General features: G+C 34.2%; 1 protein-coding gene across 2 annotated transcripts; it reads left to right on the top strand.

The window, feature by feature from the left end:
* Nucleotides 1-565: 565 nt before the first annotated feature.
* Nucleotides 566-16,863, top strand: LOC140854060 (putative 3,4-dihydroxy-2-butanone kinase). Of its 2 annotated transcripts, XM_073249422.1 has the most exons (14): nucleotides 566-756; nucleotides 969-1,052; nucleotides 6,497-6,552; nucleotides 7,504-7,634; nucleotides 7,704-7,796; nucleotides 8,597-8,661; nucleotides 11,989-12,027; nucleotides 12,119-12,262; nucleotides 12,354-12,397; nucleotides 15,377-15,460; nucleotides 15,637-15,704; nucleotides 15,802-15,914; nucleotides 16,019-16,114; nucleotides 16,512-16,863. In XM_073249422.1, exons 1-14 carry the CDS (start codon nucleotides 655-657, stop codon nucleotides 16,641-16,643), a joined length of 1,251 nt encoding a protein of 416 aa, XP_073105523.1. In that variant the 5' UTR covers nucleotides 566-654; the 3' UTR covers nucleotides 16,644-16,863. The 2 variants fall into 2 exon arrangements, with proteins under 2 accessions (XP_073105523.1, XP_073105525.1); XM_073249424.1 differs by lacking the exon at nucleotides 11,989-12,027 and having other exon boundaries at nucleotides 567-756.
* Nucleotides 16,864-18,219: the final 1,356 nt, after the last annotated feature.

Below are 18,219 nucleotides of genomic sequence, written 5' to 3'. Positions count from 1 at the left end.
ATAATCTAAACCGGACCAAACCGTCGGTTTGGTATGGTATCGGCCTGAATCGTCCGATACCAGGCGGTTTGGTCTGGTTTGGGGTTGTTTTCTTTTTTTTTTCTTTTTTTTTTTGTGCTGTTGGGTGAGATTTTTTTTGATTTTTTTATTATCAATATGGTATAGTACCATACCGACCAGCAACCGGCACGGGTTCTGGTACTGGAGTCTGCGAACCTTGTGTAAAATTTATATTCAATTCATCCTTGTTATACCCAATATGGATGAGATGGCATGCTATGTGGAGATGTTTAATTCATGACAGTACATTAATTTGACGCTTTGTCATTTCATATTGAATCCAAGAGGAGTAAGAATGCTCAGAATATGCTACTAAGAAAAAGTATGGATCCCCCTTAGAGGATTATATAGCCATGTCACATGATTAACATTACAATTGTCACATTCTCAAGGTAGTTAACAAACATATACTTAAAATTTCCGAGGTCACTTATTAGATATTTTAGGAAATCCTTTGAAAAATATATTTTTGGTCTTTTTCTTTTATTCATACTTTCAAACTTATGTTTCCCTAATTGATAGGTTGCTGGGGCAGCTGCGGATGCTGGTCTGTCCCTTGCTGATGTTGCTACAGAGGCAAAGCGCGCATCTGAAATGGTGGGAACAATGGGAGTTGCCTTGTCAGTATGTACGCTGCCTGGCCAGGTGACATCTGATCGTTTAGGTCCAGGACTGATGGAGCTTGGTCTTGGAATTGTAAGTGGACTTCAACATATTTTGTATTTGTATACTGTCACTCGTATACTTTTCTTGTTTTCTGAATTGGTGTATGTTGTTTCATTACTTTGTCATTGTCCTGTATTTCTGCTGGAAATATGGATCAAATCATATGGGCATTTTTGTTTTTTTTGTTTTTTTATATACAATTCTGGACTTAAGAGGCCTAATTTTGCTGTTCATTTTTTCAGCATGGTGAGCCTGGGGCTGCTGTTGCTGACCTCCAGCCTGTTGGTGTTGTGGTATCTCATGTTCTTAAGCAGATACTGTCCAAGGTATGCTTCATGTGACCGATATTTAAGTTTCTTTAGTTCATTATTTGCTTCCTGTGACAGATTCTGTTTTTTCCATTCTCAAGTAAGATTTTTTATTTAATTATTCGAATGTAAGTCCTCCAACTTATCAGCTGAGCACATTCATGCAAACTAAGCAAGTTTATTTTCATCAACTAAATGCCAGCATAAGTTGGGTTCTTGATCTTTGTTCATCATGTCATCCTAAGTTGGTATGGTTCCTGAAAGGTGTTGTAGTTTCAAGTCTTGATATGGAGGATATAAGAACACTCTGGCCACCTTCCATTTATTTCAAACTCTGAATCCTGTAATTGTCCAAGACATTGGGTTGCATAAGGCATCAATTAGGGTGCCTAGAGTAGTATAAGAAAGATATTTGTTTTTGCATAAAATCTGAACCAATATGTTGGCAAAATCTTATGATTATATATATATATATATATATATATATATATATATATATATATATATTTTTTTTTTTTTTTTTAAATTTTTATGTTTTACATGGTGATATCTGTAATTGGCTAGGTTCAAACAAAATTTAATGATGCAGATTATGATATGAGTTAACAGTAAGGACAATAGGATCTTGATGAAAGAGGCATAGTTAAGGAGTACCTAGTTTGTTAAATGAGGTATGATAAAATCTCGATAGAAAGAGTGAATTAAGGTGAAGGATGAAGATGTTATTTTCAAAAGTTTTTCAATGAGGATTCTACTAGAGATATTTGTATTGTAGAGGCAAAGTTAAGGAATTTTGTAGTTTCTCTTTGCATAAAACTGAAATGGAGATGGTTTTCGAAAGAATTTAAAAGGGTTAGAGAGTAGGGTCAGATGATATACAGATTGAGGTTTGGAAAGTTATGGGAGATATTGGCTAACTTGGCTTGCTAAGGAAATGCCAAATTATTGAAGGACAAGTACTGTGGTAACCATGTATAAAAATTAAAGGGATATGTAAATTGCTTTAATTACCAAGAAATTAAACATATGTGCAACTTTATTAAGTTGTGAGAAAGGACAATTGAACAAATATTAGAAAAATGATGACAATCTAAGAGATTCAGATTTTCGTTGTTCCCAAGAGTTTAAAAGTGGAAGCAATCTTTTTACTCGGGCAATTTATATATATATATATATATATATATATATATATATATATATATATATATAAACAAGAGGGAAGAATCTGGATGCAGTTCTATTGACCAGGAGAAAGCTTATGGTAGGATACCAAGAAAGGGGAGAGCTTGGAGGGTTTTATAAGGGAAGGGTATGTATAAACAATATATTGAAACCATCAAGGATATTATATTAGAGAATTTACAGGTGTTAGGATTCGTTACAGGACAAGTGGATTCTAAATCATGAGTGACTTGCACCAAAGGTCGACAGTAATTTATATATATTTACACTAAGTCTCAGTGAAATTACTGCTAATATTTAGGAATATGTGTCTCGATGCATGTTATTCTGTGGATGACGTGTACTATTGATTGATGAGCAAATAAAAAGATCAAATTCTTTATGAAAGAAACATTTGGAGGATAAGGGCTTACAGTTCGACATCTATTTTATATTGGAGAATCTACATATATAAATCCAATTTAAAATAAAATTATCACTTAAATTCTTGTGTGAAATTTCATTTCTGTTCATTCTAAAGTTTTTTTTTTTTTGAAACTCAAATTCAATTGAGATCTAGAAAAGCTATATGTAAGAATAATGTATTCTAAAGTTAATATAATGTGAATTAATACATTTGTTGGAATTTGTATGAGGGTCATTCTGAAAATTTCTATTGAGTCATTTGTGTAAAAGTTCTGGGATCTCCCTATAATTCAGATCCTACATGGACTTAAATTCACTTAACTATAAGATTTTGTGAAATTGATAAGTGAAATTATTCATATTGAAATTTGGAATTACAACTGAAACCCAAGTTTGTATGAACAAGTTTCATGTTTGAAAGGTATAAATCTGGATGTAGATAAACCTTTATGTTCATGCTCATGTTTTGTAGACTTTATTAATTGATATTGAAACTATAAACTTCATTTAAGTATGAATGATGTTGTTCCTTGAATACAAGATTATATTCCTTGATATTAAAATTGTCCTTGTGAATTACATGGATTTCATTAATAAAATTTATGCATATCGAAATAAAAAATGATGCATATCAAATTAAATTCACTAACCATGACAACTGTGTCCAACAATGGTAATGAATTCTTAAAAAATTAAGAAACAAAATAGTGGAATATGATATAAATTCCCTTCTATTCCAAATCCATTGGATTAAAACTTATGTCTAACTTAAATTGCAAACATGATATTAAATGCTTTTGCTTTAATCAAAGCATGATAAGCAGATCTAAACTTATGCGATAAAGTTATGTTTATGTTAACATACTTGTTATTCAATCTTAGTTAGCACTTATATAAAATCTCTTAATCAGAAGTTCCCTGGTCTAAATGGGGTTAACAATACATGCTTGAATCTATTGGAAATCATGAACCTACTTAATAATAGAACTATGTTATGGTAAATTTGAAAGGATCCAACCAATTTATTTTACCATATATCTATCCTAAGGTTGAAAACCAGGGGATAGATTTATGACTCCAAACTTATTGCTTGAAACTGCTACGCACTAATGGCTCCTCATGTCACAGATACTAATAAGATGCAAAATTCTCCACATTTAAAGAAATTTATCTTATGCAAGGATAGCTTTTACCAAATAACAATTGGTATGCCATTTATCTAGTTTAACACAAGCTATTATCAGCTTGAACATGACCATAAAAAAAAAATAATAATAATAAAAAAAAAAAAAAACCCGAATCAACATTATGTGGAAGAAATAAGAATAATTAGCAATCTAAATTGTATATCAAACTTTATTATATCAAAAGAGAGTTATACATAGGGAGCATTTATAGAATCTAGGGTCCTTTGTGATGTTTAAGGACTTGTGGGTCTTCATGGAAGTCAAATGAGACTCATTATTTTGAAGGAAAAAACAACTGAATTCCATGTAAATATCCCATAATGACTGGACTTGAGTTATGGGTTATTGGACATTGGAAATTTTTGATTAGTTGATTGGATGTTTAATCAAAAATATTCAACATTACAGATGCAAAATTTTTAGAAGAAATGCTTGCCAATCATTCAAATGGTTTTTAGCTAAAGCATTTTGGATTTTGGACAGTTAAGCAGGGTCAATGGCAGCTAAATGTTTAAGCAGGTGCTGCTTAAGAGATCAAGTACCCAACAGCAGCTTGCTGCAGAGGTCAGTTTTGATAACATTGGTATATTGGGTTTAAAGAAAGGAGTATGTACTCTCCTTCTGGAAGGGCTAAACCCTCAACCGTTAAGAGTCAAAAACCATGTGTTCAGGGCATAGTACACCAGGCTGATCAGTTCAGCATGGTTCAGCTCAAATTTTGAGATGGTCAGCGGTTTAGCCCCAAACTCTTGTGATCCTTTCTCTACCATTCGAGGGTTTTGATTTAGATGTTGCTTGCTCCCTCTCATTGGTAAGCTCCCTCCCTCCCTCCCTCCCTCTCTCTCTCTCTCTCTCTCTCTCTCTCTCTCTCTCTCGCTTAGGGTTTAGAGGGCCCCTCCCCCCCTCTCTTCCTCTCCTCCCCTCTCCCTCTCTCTCCCCTCCGGTACAGGTTTGGCAAAACTTGGTCCTATACATACAGCGAAAGGGCACAAATTTCAGCATTGTGGTAGTGTGTGTTCCAGACTGTATCATAGAATATATAAATTAGAAATCCTCATCACTGGCTATGATTTACACCTCATAAAACATGTATTTACCAAATTTCAGTAGATTTGGATGCTTCCAAACAATAAATCATTCAAAACATCTATCAAACCGCTTTAAAACAATATTTTTTTGGACTACTTGATGCATAGGCAAATGACCTCAAAGATTTGATTCTTGGTTTAAAAGTAGCTTTTCATATGTAGATCATAATCAATGGTGTGGATCCTCATATGGGATATCCATTATTGATTTTGGTGATTGAAACCTCAATCCTTTTGCAAAGAGTGCAGACTAGTTCGGAAAGAAATTGAGAGATGTAAATTTGTGAACCTAAATCTCTAGACATTTAGGTTGTCATGTCTTGGATCATAATCATGCATTAAAATAACATATTACATTCTAAAATGATGTGAGCTAGAATTTTAATTCTTGTATACTAATTTATAATTTTGCCTCAGTGGAAAAAAAATTCTATGAAGAAGTGTCTTTCTCTGTGGTTTGTAACTGGGAGCAAGAATTAATGCTAACTGGTGGACGGCCTGAATTGTCATTTATCTGAGGAGGTGCTCTTGCAAAAAATTGAAGTTGGTGACTGTGCCTAAATGTCAGAAGAAGGTTCCATTGGCGATTCTATATTAAGATGCTATGCCTGGTTTTACTGCACATTTTCTTGGTGCTATTTGTTGGTTACAAAATCTGATTTCTTGATCTAATTTTTCCAGCACAGACTTCATTCAGGAGATTCCAAGCCCATTATCAGATTTTGTTTGATTTTTTCCCCTTGTCAATAAACTTCAAAGTGTTTGATTGTACAGTAAAATATTCTGATGCAACATCTGCATTGCAGTACATGTTTCCTTGGGTGCTATTCACAGAATATTGTATCTGTTCCTTTTTCCGCTAGTTTTTCCATCATAGACTTCTCCACAAAGATTCTTAGACCAATATCAAACTTTTTGTTTTTCTCCCTTTTTTTGTTTTTCCCTAAGTCTAAGAGTGTTAGGTGCTAATGATGGCTCATCTTAGTCAGTTGCAATGCCTGCTTTCCTATGCACATTTTCTTGGGCTCTATTTGGCAGAATACCATATCTGATTTCCCCTCTTATTTTTCAAACAGATTTTTTATGGAAGATTCTAAGTTGTGTATCAGACTGTCAATTATCATATTTCCTTTTACAATTATCACTAAGTCTATAGTGTCCAATTCCAGGGATAGGTAATTTTCTTCATTTACATATGTAGATTGTATATATAAATGAATCAGTTGAACTTCAGCCTTCTTGTTGCGTGGTAAGGTTTGCTAGTCTACGAATTATTTTCACACGTACAGTTATTGTGTGGATGAAAAGTGCTGTTGTTCAATGCCTTGTGCTTCTATTGCAATTAAACAATTGTTTCAGCTCTTGGGAACTTCTAAACTGATGTTATCCTTATTGTTTCTATCTATAATTGTGTTATTCATTTAGAGTTTCTTTATAATTGCACTGCATCTTTAACTTATATATTCAAATGGCGATACTTCTAGTGACAGCTTATGTCAAGAGTTCCTATTATCTAAATGGGATGCATTAATAGAAATATTTTTCTACTTCCACAAAAATCTACCATCTTCTACGTTCAAATTGTTTCAATTCCTTGCAGGAAATTCAGTATGTTCCTATCACCAGGGGGAGCAGAGTTGTTCTAATGATTAATGGGTAAATACTTTTTTTATGATTCCTATATTTGTACATTTAATTTTAGATTAGTTTTACGAACAAGGGGCCATGACTACACTTAAATGGGGAGCATAGCTAGCACCTACAAGGAATAACAAGTTATCACATATTTTCACCAATATCAAGTTATGAAAAATATAAAAATCTTATTGCTAGGAGAGCATGCTATGAGAATTTTTTATAATTAAGGAAAAAATTATTTCAAGAATATTGGGTGGAAAATTAGTTGCCAGAATCTTCTATATTGGCAAGCAAATGTATATTGACTTCCACTTTGTCATAATAGACTCCCTTGTCCTGCAATAATAGGTTATCTTCGTTATGTTGTTAATTTATCACGGCCATGGTATCAACTGGTTACAGCAAGTGACTGCATGATCAGTGCTTTGGGAGTTGTTGAAAATATATTACTCCAAATAAAACATAGTTTTAGTGTGATTAAGAATGATCAATATAATATCTGGTAAGATAAATTTACTACTGTCAAGAAGTATTTTTATGCATCCTCAAATTGATATCTTTATTCATTACTCTGTTAGGATAGGTATAATATGCATGGGGCCAATATGCTTTTTAAATATATACTTCATTGCAAAATTACTAAACCTTGACTTTTGAATGGTTTTACATTTTCTAAGTAACAAAAACAAGGTTCCTCAATGAAATAATAGCATTGACAAGTTCAAATGAATTTTTTTCATGGTAGTGATGATATTTGAATATCAGTGAATTAAACCCTTTTTGTGTACAATTCTCACGCCTTCATTGTTTTAGGACACTCTCTAACAAGTATAACGTAATAATATTCATTCCTTTGGCCTTATCTGTGGCTTATTGATTAGGTGGGCATCTTAACATCGTTGATTATAAAATGCAGTAAGAAGACAAGACACATGAAACCATTGTTTGATTTAATTTGTTATAATACAGATTAGGTGCCACTCCCATAATGGATCTGATGATTGCAGCTCAAAAGGCAGTTCCAGAGCTACAACTGGAGCATGGACTGGCTGTTGACAGAGTTTATACTGGATCTTTTATGACTTCTCTTGATATGGCAGGTTAGTTAATGCAAGAAGCTTTGGTGAACATACCTTAGTCTTGCTGGCTGTCATGAATTGTTTTTGCAGGTTTCTCCATAACTGTTATGAAGTCGGGTCCTACAATTTTGCAGCGTCTGGATGCCCCAACTAAAGCTCCATACTGGCCTGTTGGTGCCGAAGGTAAGAAATATCAATAGGGAAACTGTGTGTGTGCGTGCGTGCATGCGTGTGGGTGTAGATATATGGTATAGTTTGTGCATGGATATATAATGTACGATTAGGTGCAGAGTCCTACCAACTGTAAATTTGTAGTGTGGAAGATCTTACTGGTTGTCCAATGGTATAACAACAGTCTTGATCATGATAGGAAATCACATGAGTGATGTCTTAGTTCTGTGTGCATGCATTGCTACCAGGAAGTTGGCATCAATCTCATGGTTTGACATCATGTCGAGAGCTCATTGTATGACATTCTCAAACTCCATAAATGAAATAAAACTTGTGAATTAGGTCTGTGTGTGTGTGTGTGTGTGTGTGTGTATGATGTATGGTTTGACGTTCTTTGAGATTAAAGGGCTTAAAATATGCTTTTTTATGCTTTGCTTTTTGTACGCTTTTATGATGCTTTTAGCTTGATAATATAGTAAGGTGTCTTGACTCTTAAGTATCATGGTTGATGTAGATTTTCTACCTTTTTTATCACTGTTCGTTCAAATAATGCATTTCTAAATTTTAACCAACGGCTTTTTCAACTCTTCTTGTTCCACCAACAAAATCCTAGCTTTATATTGAGAGAAATGAGAAGTCATTTCGACATCATAGGTATGAAAACCTTCTTCAGTTCTTTTGCATTAAACTTTTGTACCTGCTCATACAAATTCCAAAACCTGAAGTATATTAATTCAGTTTTTTTATATTGTTCTAAAAAGAGTTCTTGAGGATCTGGTCCTTGTTTAACAATTTTTTTTCTTAATCTGTAGGTGATCGCCCACCAGCTAAAATTCCTGTTCCAGTGCCACCACCTTGTTCATCAAGGAGTAATGAGGTCAGAGATAACCCCATTTTAGCACTGCTGGTTTCCACCTTATAGAATGAGTAACTATTTTTCGTCATTGAGTGGTACTTGCTTTGGTTTCTACATTTCTGTTAGCCCTTTAGTCTTTAATTACTTCGTAACAATTATGAAAAATTGTGTGATAATTTTAGGTGAAGGCACTTAACTTGGTGTAATGCATTTGATGTTGTAGAAGTTGGTGTTTTTGATCAGTGACATTTTTTAAAGAAAGATATGTTAAAGTTTTAGTTTGTCAAGCTTTCTATAGATTAAAATCTACTGACATAAATTTAGAAATTTCTGTAGACCCAAATGTTCTCTGGACTTTTAACCAAAACAAACCAAGGATCTTGATTGACAGTTGATGGATCTGCTTAATTAGTTGTTCCACTGAAGAACTAATATCATGTCATGATTTGTTGGTGAGAAAAAAATTACTAATGGAGCTTTATTTTTTTGCTGCAAATGCTATTAGGGTTCACACCAGTAGAGAATATCGTGGATATATGTATGTATAGAAGATGCTGGGCTTAAAAAGAAAATCTTCGGAATTCATAGTTTCATCGAAAGATCATCACACAAAAATAGTACATGGAAGATGCTGGGCTTTTGAGAATGTTGTTTTGTTCCACGCTGGTGGATTCTTCTTCAACCAATCCATTAGGATTTTTCCATTTTTGACAAGATATTCATGCAAAAGTCTGACACATAGTGAAGACATCCTAGAATTCTTTGTAATTATTTTTTATCTTTAATTTTATTAAAAAATTTATCTGCAAGTTGAATGACTCCATTAATTGGAGAAAATTTGATCATATTTTATTTTGAATTGCAGGAATTGAATTTCTGTTTGAAATAATTTTATTTTTCTTGTGGATACGACTAATCCATTTCTAATCATTATTTTATAAAAAGATATTTGGATGCTTCCAATGTTGATCCAGATTTTTTGAGAATATTAATACCTCATCTATGTACAGAATTACAAAATTAGTCTACGGCAGAAATATTTCATTCGTGATTTTCTAACAATCTTACTTTTCCTTTTAATATTTATATTTCTTTTTTCATCAGAGTTTGTTTTTTAAGCTAGTTTTTCTTTCTTTTTTCTTAGTCTTTCCTAGTCTTTGGAAAATTTCATCTAGGGCATTGAAATCTTGTTTTTCTTCAGAGCCTTGAAGGGTCTATACCTCTTGGCCTTTTACCAGGTAAAGAACTTTGCAGGCTCATCTATTCTGTCCTCTAGGTTTTTCAAGAATCGATCATATTAATAATAAATTGCTTTTCGTTAGACAATACTAGGATTTCATTATCACTAGTTTCATCTTTATTAGAGTATTCATCACCACATGAACACCCTTGTATTTCATTTTACTCATCCTTTGAGTCTAGTTTCAGACTACTAATGAGGTCGTCTAATTTTCTCTTATTTCATCCAAATCCTTTTTTCGGATATCTCCTGGATTTTTCTTTTAATATCCTTTTTGGTGCATTGGTTAGCATAATGTCTCTTTTGCTTGCATTTGTTGAAAGTTGGAGATTTTATTGGAGGTTTTGTCCTTATCCTTTTTTTGGACAAGACTTTGGATAAAATTTTTCGTACTTCCTTTTTGGATGTTTCTGAGCCTTTTTTTAAAAGTATTTTCATTCATGATTTTCTAACAATCTTACTTTTTCTTTTAATATTTACATTTCTTTTTCCATCAGAGTTTGTTTTTTAAGCTAGTTTTTCTTTCTTTTTGCTTAGTCTTTCGTAGTCTTGGGAAAATTTCATCTGGAGCATTGAAATCTTGTTTTTCTTCAGAGCCTTGAAGGGTCTATACCTCTTGGCCTTTTACCAGGTAAAGAACTTTGCAGGCTCATCTATTCTGTCCTCTAGGTTTTTCAAAGAATCGATCATATTAATAATAAATTGCTCTTCGTTAGGCAATACTAGGATTTCATTATCACTAGTTTCATCTTTATTAGAGTATTCATCACCACATGAACACCATTGTATTTCATTTTACTCATCCTTTGAGTCTAGTTTCAGACTACTAATGAGGTCGTCTAATTTTCTCTTATTTTATCCAAATCCTTTTTTTTCGGATATCTCCTGGATTGTTCTTTTAATATCCTTTTTGCTGCATTTGTTGGCATAATTTCTCTTTTGCTTGCATTTGTTGAAAGTTGGAGATTTTATTGGAGGTTTTGTCCTTATCCTTTTCTGGATAAGACTTTGGATAAAATTTTTCGTACTTCCTTTTTGGATGTTTCTGAACCTTTTTTTCAAAGTATTTTTTCTTATATTCTTCTATTTTTTTGCGTTTCTTTTGCTAAAACAGAAATCTTCTAGTTCTGTTCTTCCTAACATTTTTTGCTTCTTCAATTGATCTCTAGTCTTCAGATTGTTATACAATATAGCTCTTACTATGTAAATATTTTTTATAGAAAATATGAGTGGTTATTTTTAAGTTTCTAGAAAGTTCCTTTAACATGCACCATAAACTTCAGTCAGAATGATGGGCAACTTTTAGATGATGGGATAATCTGTAGAGGAAGCATATATTCTTGATGTCAGCACATGTATTTGGAAATCAGAATGATCATCAATGGGTGATGCTATCTCATTTATTTAGAGAAATGAATTGGTAAAGTCTTAAATGAAAAATGAGATGATGAGCAATGTTGTTGTTGATTCGAGGTGACCCTGTACCAACTTTGACTTTATATTTTATCTTATAATATCACAAGGCAGCATTTCTTAAATATAAAATAGAAAGAAAGAACATGTCGATGAATGGTTTATTTGACAAGAGATACGACTCATGCATAAAGAACGAATGATCTGCTTGTGTATTGACTGCAAATTGTCTGGTGAATCATTTAAGTGGGATGATGAGGGATTCTTTGTTTTTATTGATTCATGTTTTCTGACTGGGTAAAACAATGACTTCTGTTGGGTGTTGTTTAGTGTTATATTAGAAAACAACATTTCCTTTATATAACCAGATAAAAAGAGAGACCTCTGAGAATTGAATGAGATGAGATGTCCATTCTCAAGATTCTTAAAATTCAATTTACAATTTGGTCTTGCAAAGAACAAAAGGAATTCAAAATCTCTCTTGGGAAGACATAATGATCAACAATTGAAATCCATTTCTCTCTCTTTATCTCTCTCTCTCTCTCTCTTTCTAAGAAAAAAAGATTTCAGGACCGCAATGGGTACTTATAAAATCAACAAAAGTTCTTGATTAGGATGAAGGTTATGAAATGTTGACTTTATTTTTTCTTTTTCTTGTATGCCAATGATGAAAACTAATGTTTGATGCTAAGTAGCTTCAACCTTGCTTTACTGAAAGATTTTTCTGCATCAAGGTATTTATATATTATTATGGTCATGTTATCCATTTCATGTTGCTCTAGACAGCTACTTTTTGGGTATATCAACTTATCGATTCTTTAGCAGATGATCATTCAACCACAAGAGCTAAGTGAACAAGGCTGCATTTTGGAGGTTGCTATTCAAGCAGCTGCAGATGAAATAATTAATCTTCGGGACAAGTTAAATGAGTGGGATAGTAAAGTTGGTGATGGTGATTGTGGAACTATTGTGAGTTTATTATTAAGTCATGTGATTGAAGTTCATATTACTGTGATTCATGTTATATGGTTTGTGATTAGGCTATGCATGTCTTTTACAGATGCATAGAGGTGCTACGGCTGTTCTTGAAGACATGAAAAAGTGGTAAAAATAGATCACTTAACATTTTTCATATGAACCCTAGAGTAAACCATCTCATTTGATACATCAATTCATGCTTGATAAATGCATGTTATCCATGCCATGCTTTCTTTTGCTGATTTCAAAGCCCTAGCATACAACCATGATTAGGGGTGCAATCGAGCCGAGCCGAGCTGAGTCGAGTCGAGTATCTAAAAGCTTGAGCTTAACTCGATTCAAAATACTCGGATCCAAAACTCGGCTCGAGATTGATTAAGTCTTAATATCTCAAACTCAAGCTCGGCTCGATGAAAAATAGGCAAAACTCGAGATTGACTCGACTCGAATATCAATCGAACCATTCTTGGCTCGAGTTTGAGCTTAAAATCAAGTCTTAGCCTACTAATAATATATATTAATATATATTATAAATATTATTAAAAATATACATAAACTTGAACAGGCTCACGAGCTTTTGAGCTGAGTATCTTGCTACTGAAGTTTGATAATAACCAAGTTGAGTGAAACTTGAACTTAAGTTCAGCTCGAGTAGCTTGTGAGCAGCTTGACTCGTTTGCACCCCCAGTCATGACACAAATTGCATTTTCAAATGTCCAAGTTTTTTGCAAACTATTTTGGTACATACTCTGATGATGTAACATAAATTCTTCGGCCACCCATTTTTGCTTTTTGGAAGATTAAATTTATTATACATTACCAATTGCTTGTTCTACTTATACATTTAACTTCAATTTGTCTAATTAATGATGAAAAACTTTCACCAAAGTAGCATCTACTTCCAAAGATATATCCTTGAACTAGCATGTAATGCATTTAGATGGCCAACAATTGTTAGATGAGAAAATAAATATACTTTAATAGGAAAGTGATCCCTGGAGGATTAATCCTAGCCATCAAAGTTCATGTAACTTAGATGTATGACTTTTTGAATTATTTTATTTTTTGATAAATTTACGGTGAGCCAAGATTCAGATATTAATTTTTTCAATAAAGTGGAGGACATAGAGGATGAGCCTTGGCACAATGGTAAGGTTGCTCTATCATGTCCTAGGTATCATGGGTTGGAAATATGAAAACAATCTCTCATCATGCATATTGGGGTGCATATGGTTCGGGTCAAACCAAGTCATGAGTGACTCTGATCCGACTTGGTTTCTTGATCGAGTCTTGATGTTGGGCTCGAACCTAGGCCAATAGAAGATCAGGTCGAGTGGGGTTGGATTCATGATCAAATTTCTTAATCCAATGAATCATTCGGATCGGGTTGGGTTGCGTCCATGTATAATCCAGCCCCAACCAATGAAATATGGGTCCAAGTTAAATCCGGGTCAAGTCGGGTCTAGGGAATTTTACAACCTGTGCTAGCATCTCCCATCAATAAGGGTAATTGTCTTTCTCCATCTCATTTAAAATGTTGTAAAATTTAAAGTGCTGCTTTTTTGTCCATCCCCTTGAAAGATTTCTAAGACTCATTCTAGCTACCAGCTTACTCCAAGTACAGCACCTATATATTTTCCCCCAGTATTCAGAAGAGTAATCAAAATATTAGAGCAAGTGATCTTTGTTTACCCTTGTGTGGCCTTACGTAGATCATATCTTAATCAAATAATCAACACAATTACATGAATAGTACTAAATAGACATGCTTCTTTCTAATAAAATGCTATGTAAAAAATACTTTCTTCATAGAAAACCATGCAAAAAGCATTTCACAATCTGTATGTAGCCTACTAAGATTTTAGGGATCAAGAACATAAAAAAATTATGCTTCATATTTTTTCCCTTCATCATGCTTTTAAGTTACAAAATAGTATTTATTTTATTTAAAGGAATGATCTTTAGTCATTGATACAACATTGATGGGCCCATAGATCAAAACTTTCTCGCCAGTGACATGGATAGCTCGTACTTGAGATAAGACAAGGCTTGTTGGTCAGTCTATCAAAACGGCAGCTTAGGCTTTTTCTTCTATGATTGAAGCCTCTGTCTAGACTCAAAAGGGATGTTTAACTCTTTCCACAGCAGTAATATTGGAAAAGCAAACACATGTTATTCCTTTTGATAGACAAATTAAGATAAATTGTAAAGCCTGTCTTAAGAAAATCTAAACCCCAAAGACAGTGAACGGATTGGGTTGCGTCGAGTCGGGTTAGGTCGGGCCATTGAGCATAAAATCCAAATAAACTTTAGAAAACTAAGCGGGTCGGCTCAAGTTGGATCGGATCAAAATTCAGTAACCAGACCCGATCCAGAAAATAGAATGGATCCAATTTTAAAACCCGACCCAGCTCCATAGGTTCTTTAAAATGGTTTGAATCGAGTCTCAACGGGTCGGATCGGGTCATGGATTAACCCGACCTATTTGCAGCCTTACATGTGAGTTAAGGCTGTGTACATCCGACCCTCCCTTGATCCTGTAATGGTGGGTGCCTTGTGTATTGGGCTACCTTTTTTGTATTAACAAGGCTGGGGACATCAATCACCGGCATCTTAACCTATTGGTTAAGGGCCTGAGGCAGTCTTTAATGAATATCGGTCTGGGTCAAGTCCGAGTATTACATCAAATATTTGGATATTTATCTTGTAGTCAAGCTATTGATCTTAATTAATAGATGTTACACAACTGTGTCCTTTCTGCAAGAAGGGCACTCTATAATGGTCCATTCTTTAATATGCATTTATATTTCCTTTTTGAGAGATGATACTGTACATCAAATATTTGTATATTTATCTTGTAGTCAAACTATTGATCTTAATTAATAGGTGTTATACAACTCTGTGTCCTTTCTGCAAGAAGGGCACTCTATAATGGTCCATTCTTTAATATGCATTTATATCTCCTTTTTGAGACATAATACTATGAAATCTACATATTTATGTTGATGATTTGATAACAAATGATTTAATTTCTAGATTATCTGTTAACTCCAATGAGGCTTTGTTCTCCTGATCGCTATCTAACCAGAGGTTTTTGCTTTACAGTTACCCTCTGAATGATGCTGCAGAAACTGTAAATGAGATTGGGGCCTCAATAGGAAGGGTGATGGGTGGAACTAGTGGGATTTTGTACTTCATCCATCTTATCTCCTCTTCAGTCTTACCTTGAATTATAACCTTACTATTAGCCCCAGTAACCATAATGGTGTTTTAATAACAATTTAGCGCTTCCCTACTACTTGTTTCATCGGCATCAAGGATTTTAATATCTCCTAAAAGTAATGCTTTGATTTATGGGTTGACAGATATGACATATTCTGCAAGGCTGCATACACAAGCTTGAAGGGAAGCCCAATTATCACATCAAAACAATGTAAGATGATGATTTTTATTAATAGTTAAGATGGGTATCATTGGAAATATTCTTCTGTGTTGACTGGTAGGAGTTACCACCCTTCTGTTCATTCTAGGGGCCAGTGCTTTGGAGGCATCAATCACTGCAGTTAGCAAATATGGCGGTGCAAGTGCAGGCTATCGCACAATGTTGGATGCTTTTATTCCAGCATTAACAGTTCTAAAAGAGGTAAGCAAAAATTTGCTTTATTTTTTTTCTTTTTTCTTAACTTTCTTTTCAGTGACATGCTAATGCTTCTTCTTCTTCTTCTGTTTTTATGTTTTCATGAACAGAAGCTGGATGCTGGGGATGATCCTCTAACAGCCTTTCTCCTGTCATCTGAAGCAGCCATGAATGGGGCAGAGTCAACAAAAGATATGCATGCACAAGTAATTATGTTTAACTTTATGTTTTTGAATTTTGTTGAATTATATGCACAGTCATTGAGCATCGTGAATGAACTTCAGTATGCACTTTGATGCACCAGCAAACTTCAACTTTGGTAGTATCCATCATGACTCCTTATTGCAAGCCTGCACCCCTAGACAATGTTTTGATCCTGTGATTTTAATCACCTGGCCAATACATTTACTAATGAGGTCAGAACTATGATAATGGTGAACCAAAATGAAGCACCCAACAAAGTTGTAATTTCATTTATCAAAGCATCACTTACTGACAATGGTGGTTGATGAAAATTAGTGCATGTGGCAGTCCACATAGTTTTAGTACATGCCATGGATTACATATAAATTATATTTATGCGAGCGTATATGTTAAATGCAGGCTGGCTGGTCCACTTACATAGCTGCTGATCTTCTATCTTTAGTTCCTGATCCTGGAGCAATGGCTGCAGCAGCATGGTATAGAGCAGCAGCGCTTGCCGTCAAGAAGAAGCTGCAACCATCAGAAAGCTAACAGTAGCTGTGCATATTAATGCATAATTTCAAAACTATACCTAACAGAGTAATTCTTCACAATTTTTTGGCTTGTAACTCATTTGTTTTCCGCTTGTGCAATGCATGAGCTGAGAAAGCTTGAGTTCTATCTATCCATTGTTTTGTCAGTGTAGTATACTGCCAAAATTCTATAGAAGAGATCCATTGTGATAATAAAGAGTTAATAGTCATTTTGCCAATTTGGTATTCATCGTGGCAACCGAATTTGTGGTTCTACGGATCATCCTGTTAAAAAGTATGATGCATCTCTCTTCATTTATTGTGTTGTTTCATAGGCCATACCCTCTTAATGAAGTATTTAATAGGTGGTATATCTTTTTTCTTTTTTTTTTCCTTGTTGGAACTAGGACATTGAGAAATTTAGGCTGGAATCATGGTGAGGGCAGGAGCCAAGTCCATATCCTTGGAATCCAACTCCAAAGATTTTACCGATTACACTGGCTGGCACCCTGTGTCAGTAAAAGAATGTGTTATAATCGCCGAGTACAACCAGATAAAGTAGTAACAATATTGATCCATTATGTTCTATATTAGCAGTTCAATGGTTACTCATTGCATCCTCTCTCTCGTTTGCAATGGATGTCATCCAGCACAGGCTGCTAACCCTTTTTTTCAGTCACAAGAGGAATATCTGATAGGCCATCCAAACAGGTCCTATACAGTTATTCTCATGCATCCAAAAAGAATAAAGACCCCGGTGAGGGTGAGCCTAGTTATTGGCAAAAGAATGCCAGAGGGCGAGCAACGAAGTATTGAAGCACGGTCGGTTGCAAACTTCTTTATTTTTTCTATTCGTCATGCACTGCAGTAATCGCTAGTTGACAAAATTCTCTACACAACCAATCAGAAGAAATTGAGTATACAACCTCCAAAATGCAGGCAAACGCAAAGGCTTCCTTTTTGTTTTTTTGTCTTTCCGTTAGCTAGGTTCATTTTGCATGCAGCGGTTTTAGATGATCCTCCGTACTACCGTTGATGCTAGCTTTTAATTTAGGTGCAAATCCTTGTTGTGCAAAAAAAATCCTTACAGCACTATTCCATGTATTGCCTTAATGATAGGCACGTAAGCATCTTCTATTTTAAGAACAATCATGTACAAGATGATTTCTTTTTTTTTTTGGTATCTTCATGCTCGAATAACTAAGTAGCAAGCTCGTGGCAATTTGTGCCCTCTTACCGGCTACTTAAATAAATGGATGGTGCTGCTTTGTTATTTTTTTTTAAAAAAAAAAATCTCTCAATTTAGATTGATTGTTTTTTTACATGCAGTTATTATTAAATAATTTTTTTTGTCCATTCTTCGATTTTTTATCATGGTGAGTCTTTACTCCTTGCGTATCAAGCAAAATTATGTGCAAAACAAATATAATTATGCAAGAAAGCAAATGTAACTGTACGTAGAATATTGATTTAACTGTATATATAACTGAACATAAAATATTAAATATATAATTTTTAAGTAAATCTGAATATACTATGATTAGAGGCGAGAAAAAGGGCCGTCGTGCATGTGCTTCGTGCGCCCCTCGCAGGGT

The sequence above is a fragment of the Elaeis guineensis genome, chromosome 15 (assembly GCF_000442705.2).
Source record: "Elaeis guineensis isolate ETL-2024a chromosome 15, EG11, whole genome shotgun sequence".
In the NCBI taxonomy this organism is placed as follows: Eukaryota; Viridiplantae; Streptophyta; class Magnoliopsida; order Arecales; family Arecaceae; genus Elaeis; species Elaeis guineensis.
This window is presented reverse-complemented; position numbering and strand designations above follow the sequence as displayed.

Coding starts and splice junctions, on each gene's coding strand:
- LOC140854060 (XM_073249422.1), top strand. CDS start 655: ATGGTGGGAACAATGGGAGTTGCCTTGTCAGTATGTACGCTGCCTGGC. Junction 7,797..8,596: donor CTGGCCTGTTGGTGCCGAAG/GTAAGAAATATC, acceptor CTTAATCTGTAG/GTGATCGCCCACCAGCTAAA. Junction 12,263..12,353: donor ATGGTGATTGTGGAACTATT/GTGAGTTTATTA, acceptor TGTCTTTTACAG/ATGCATAGAGGTGCTACGGC.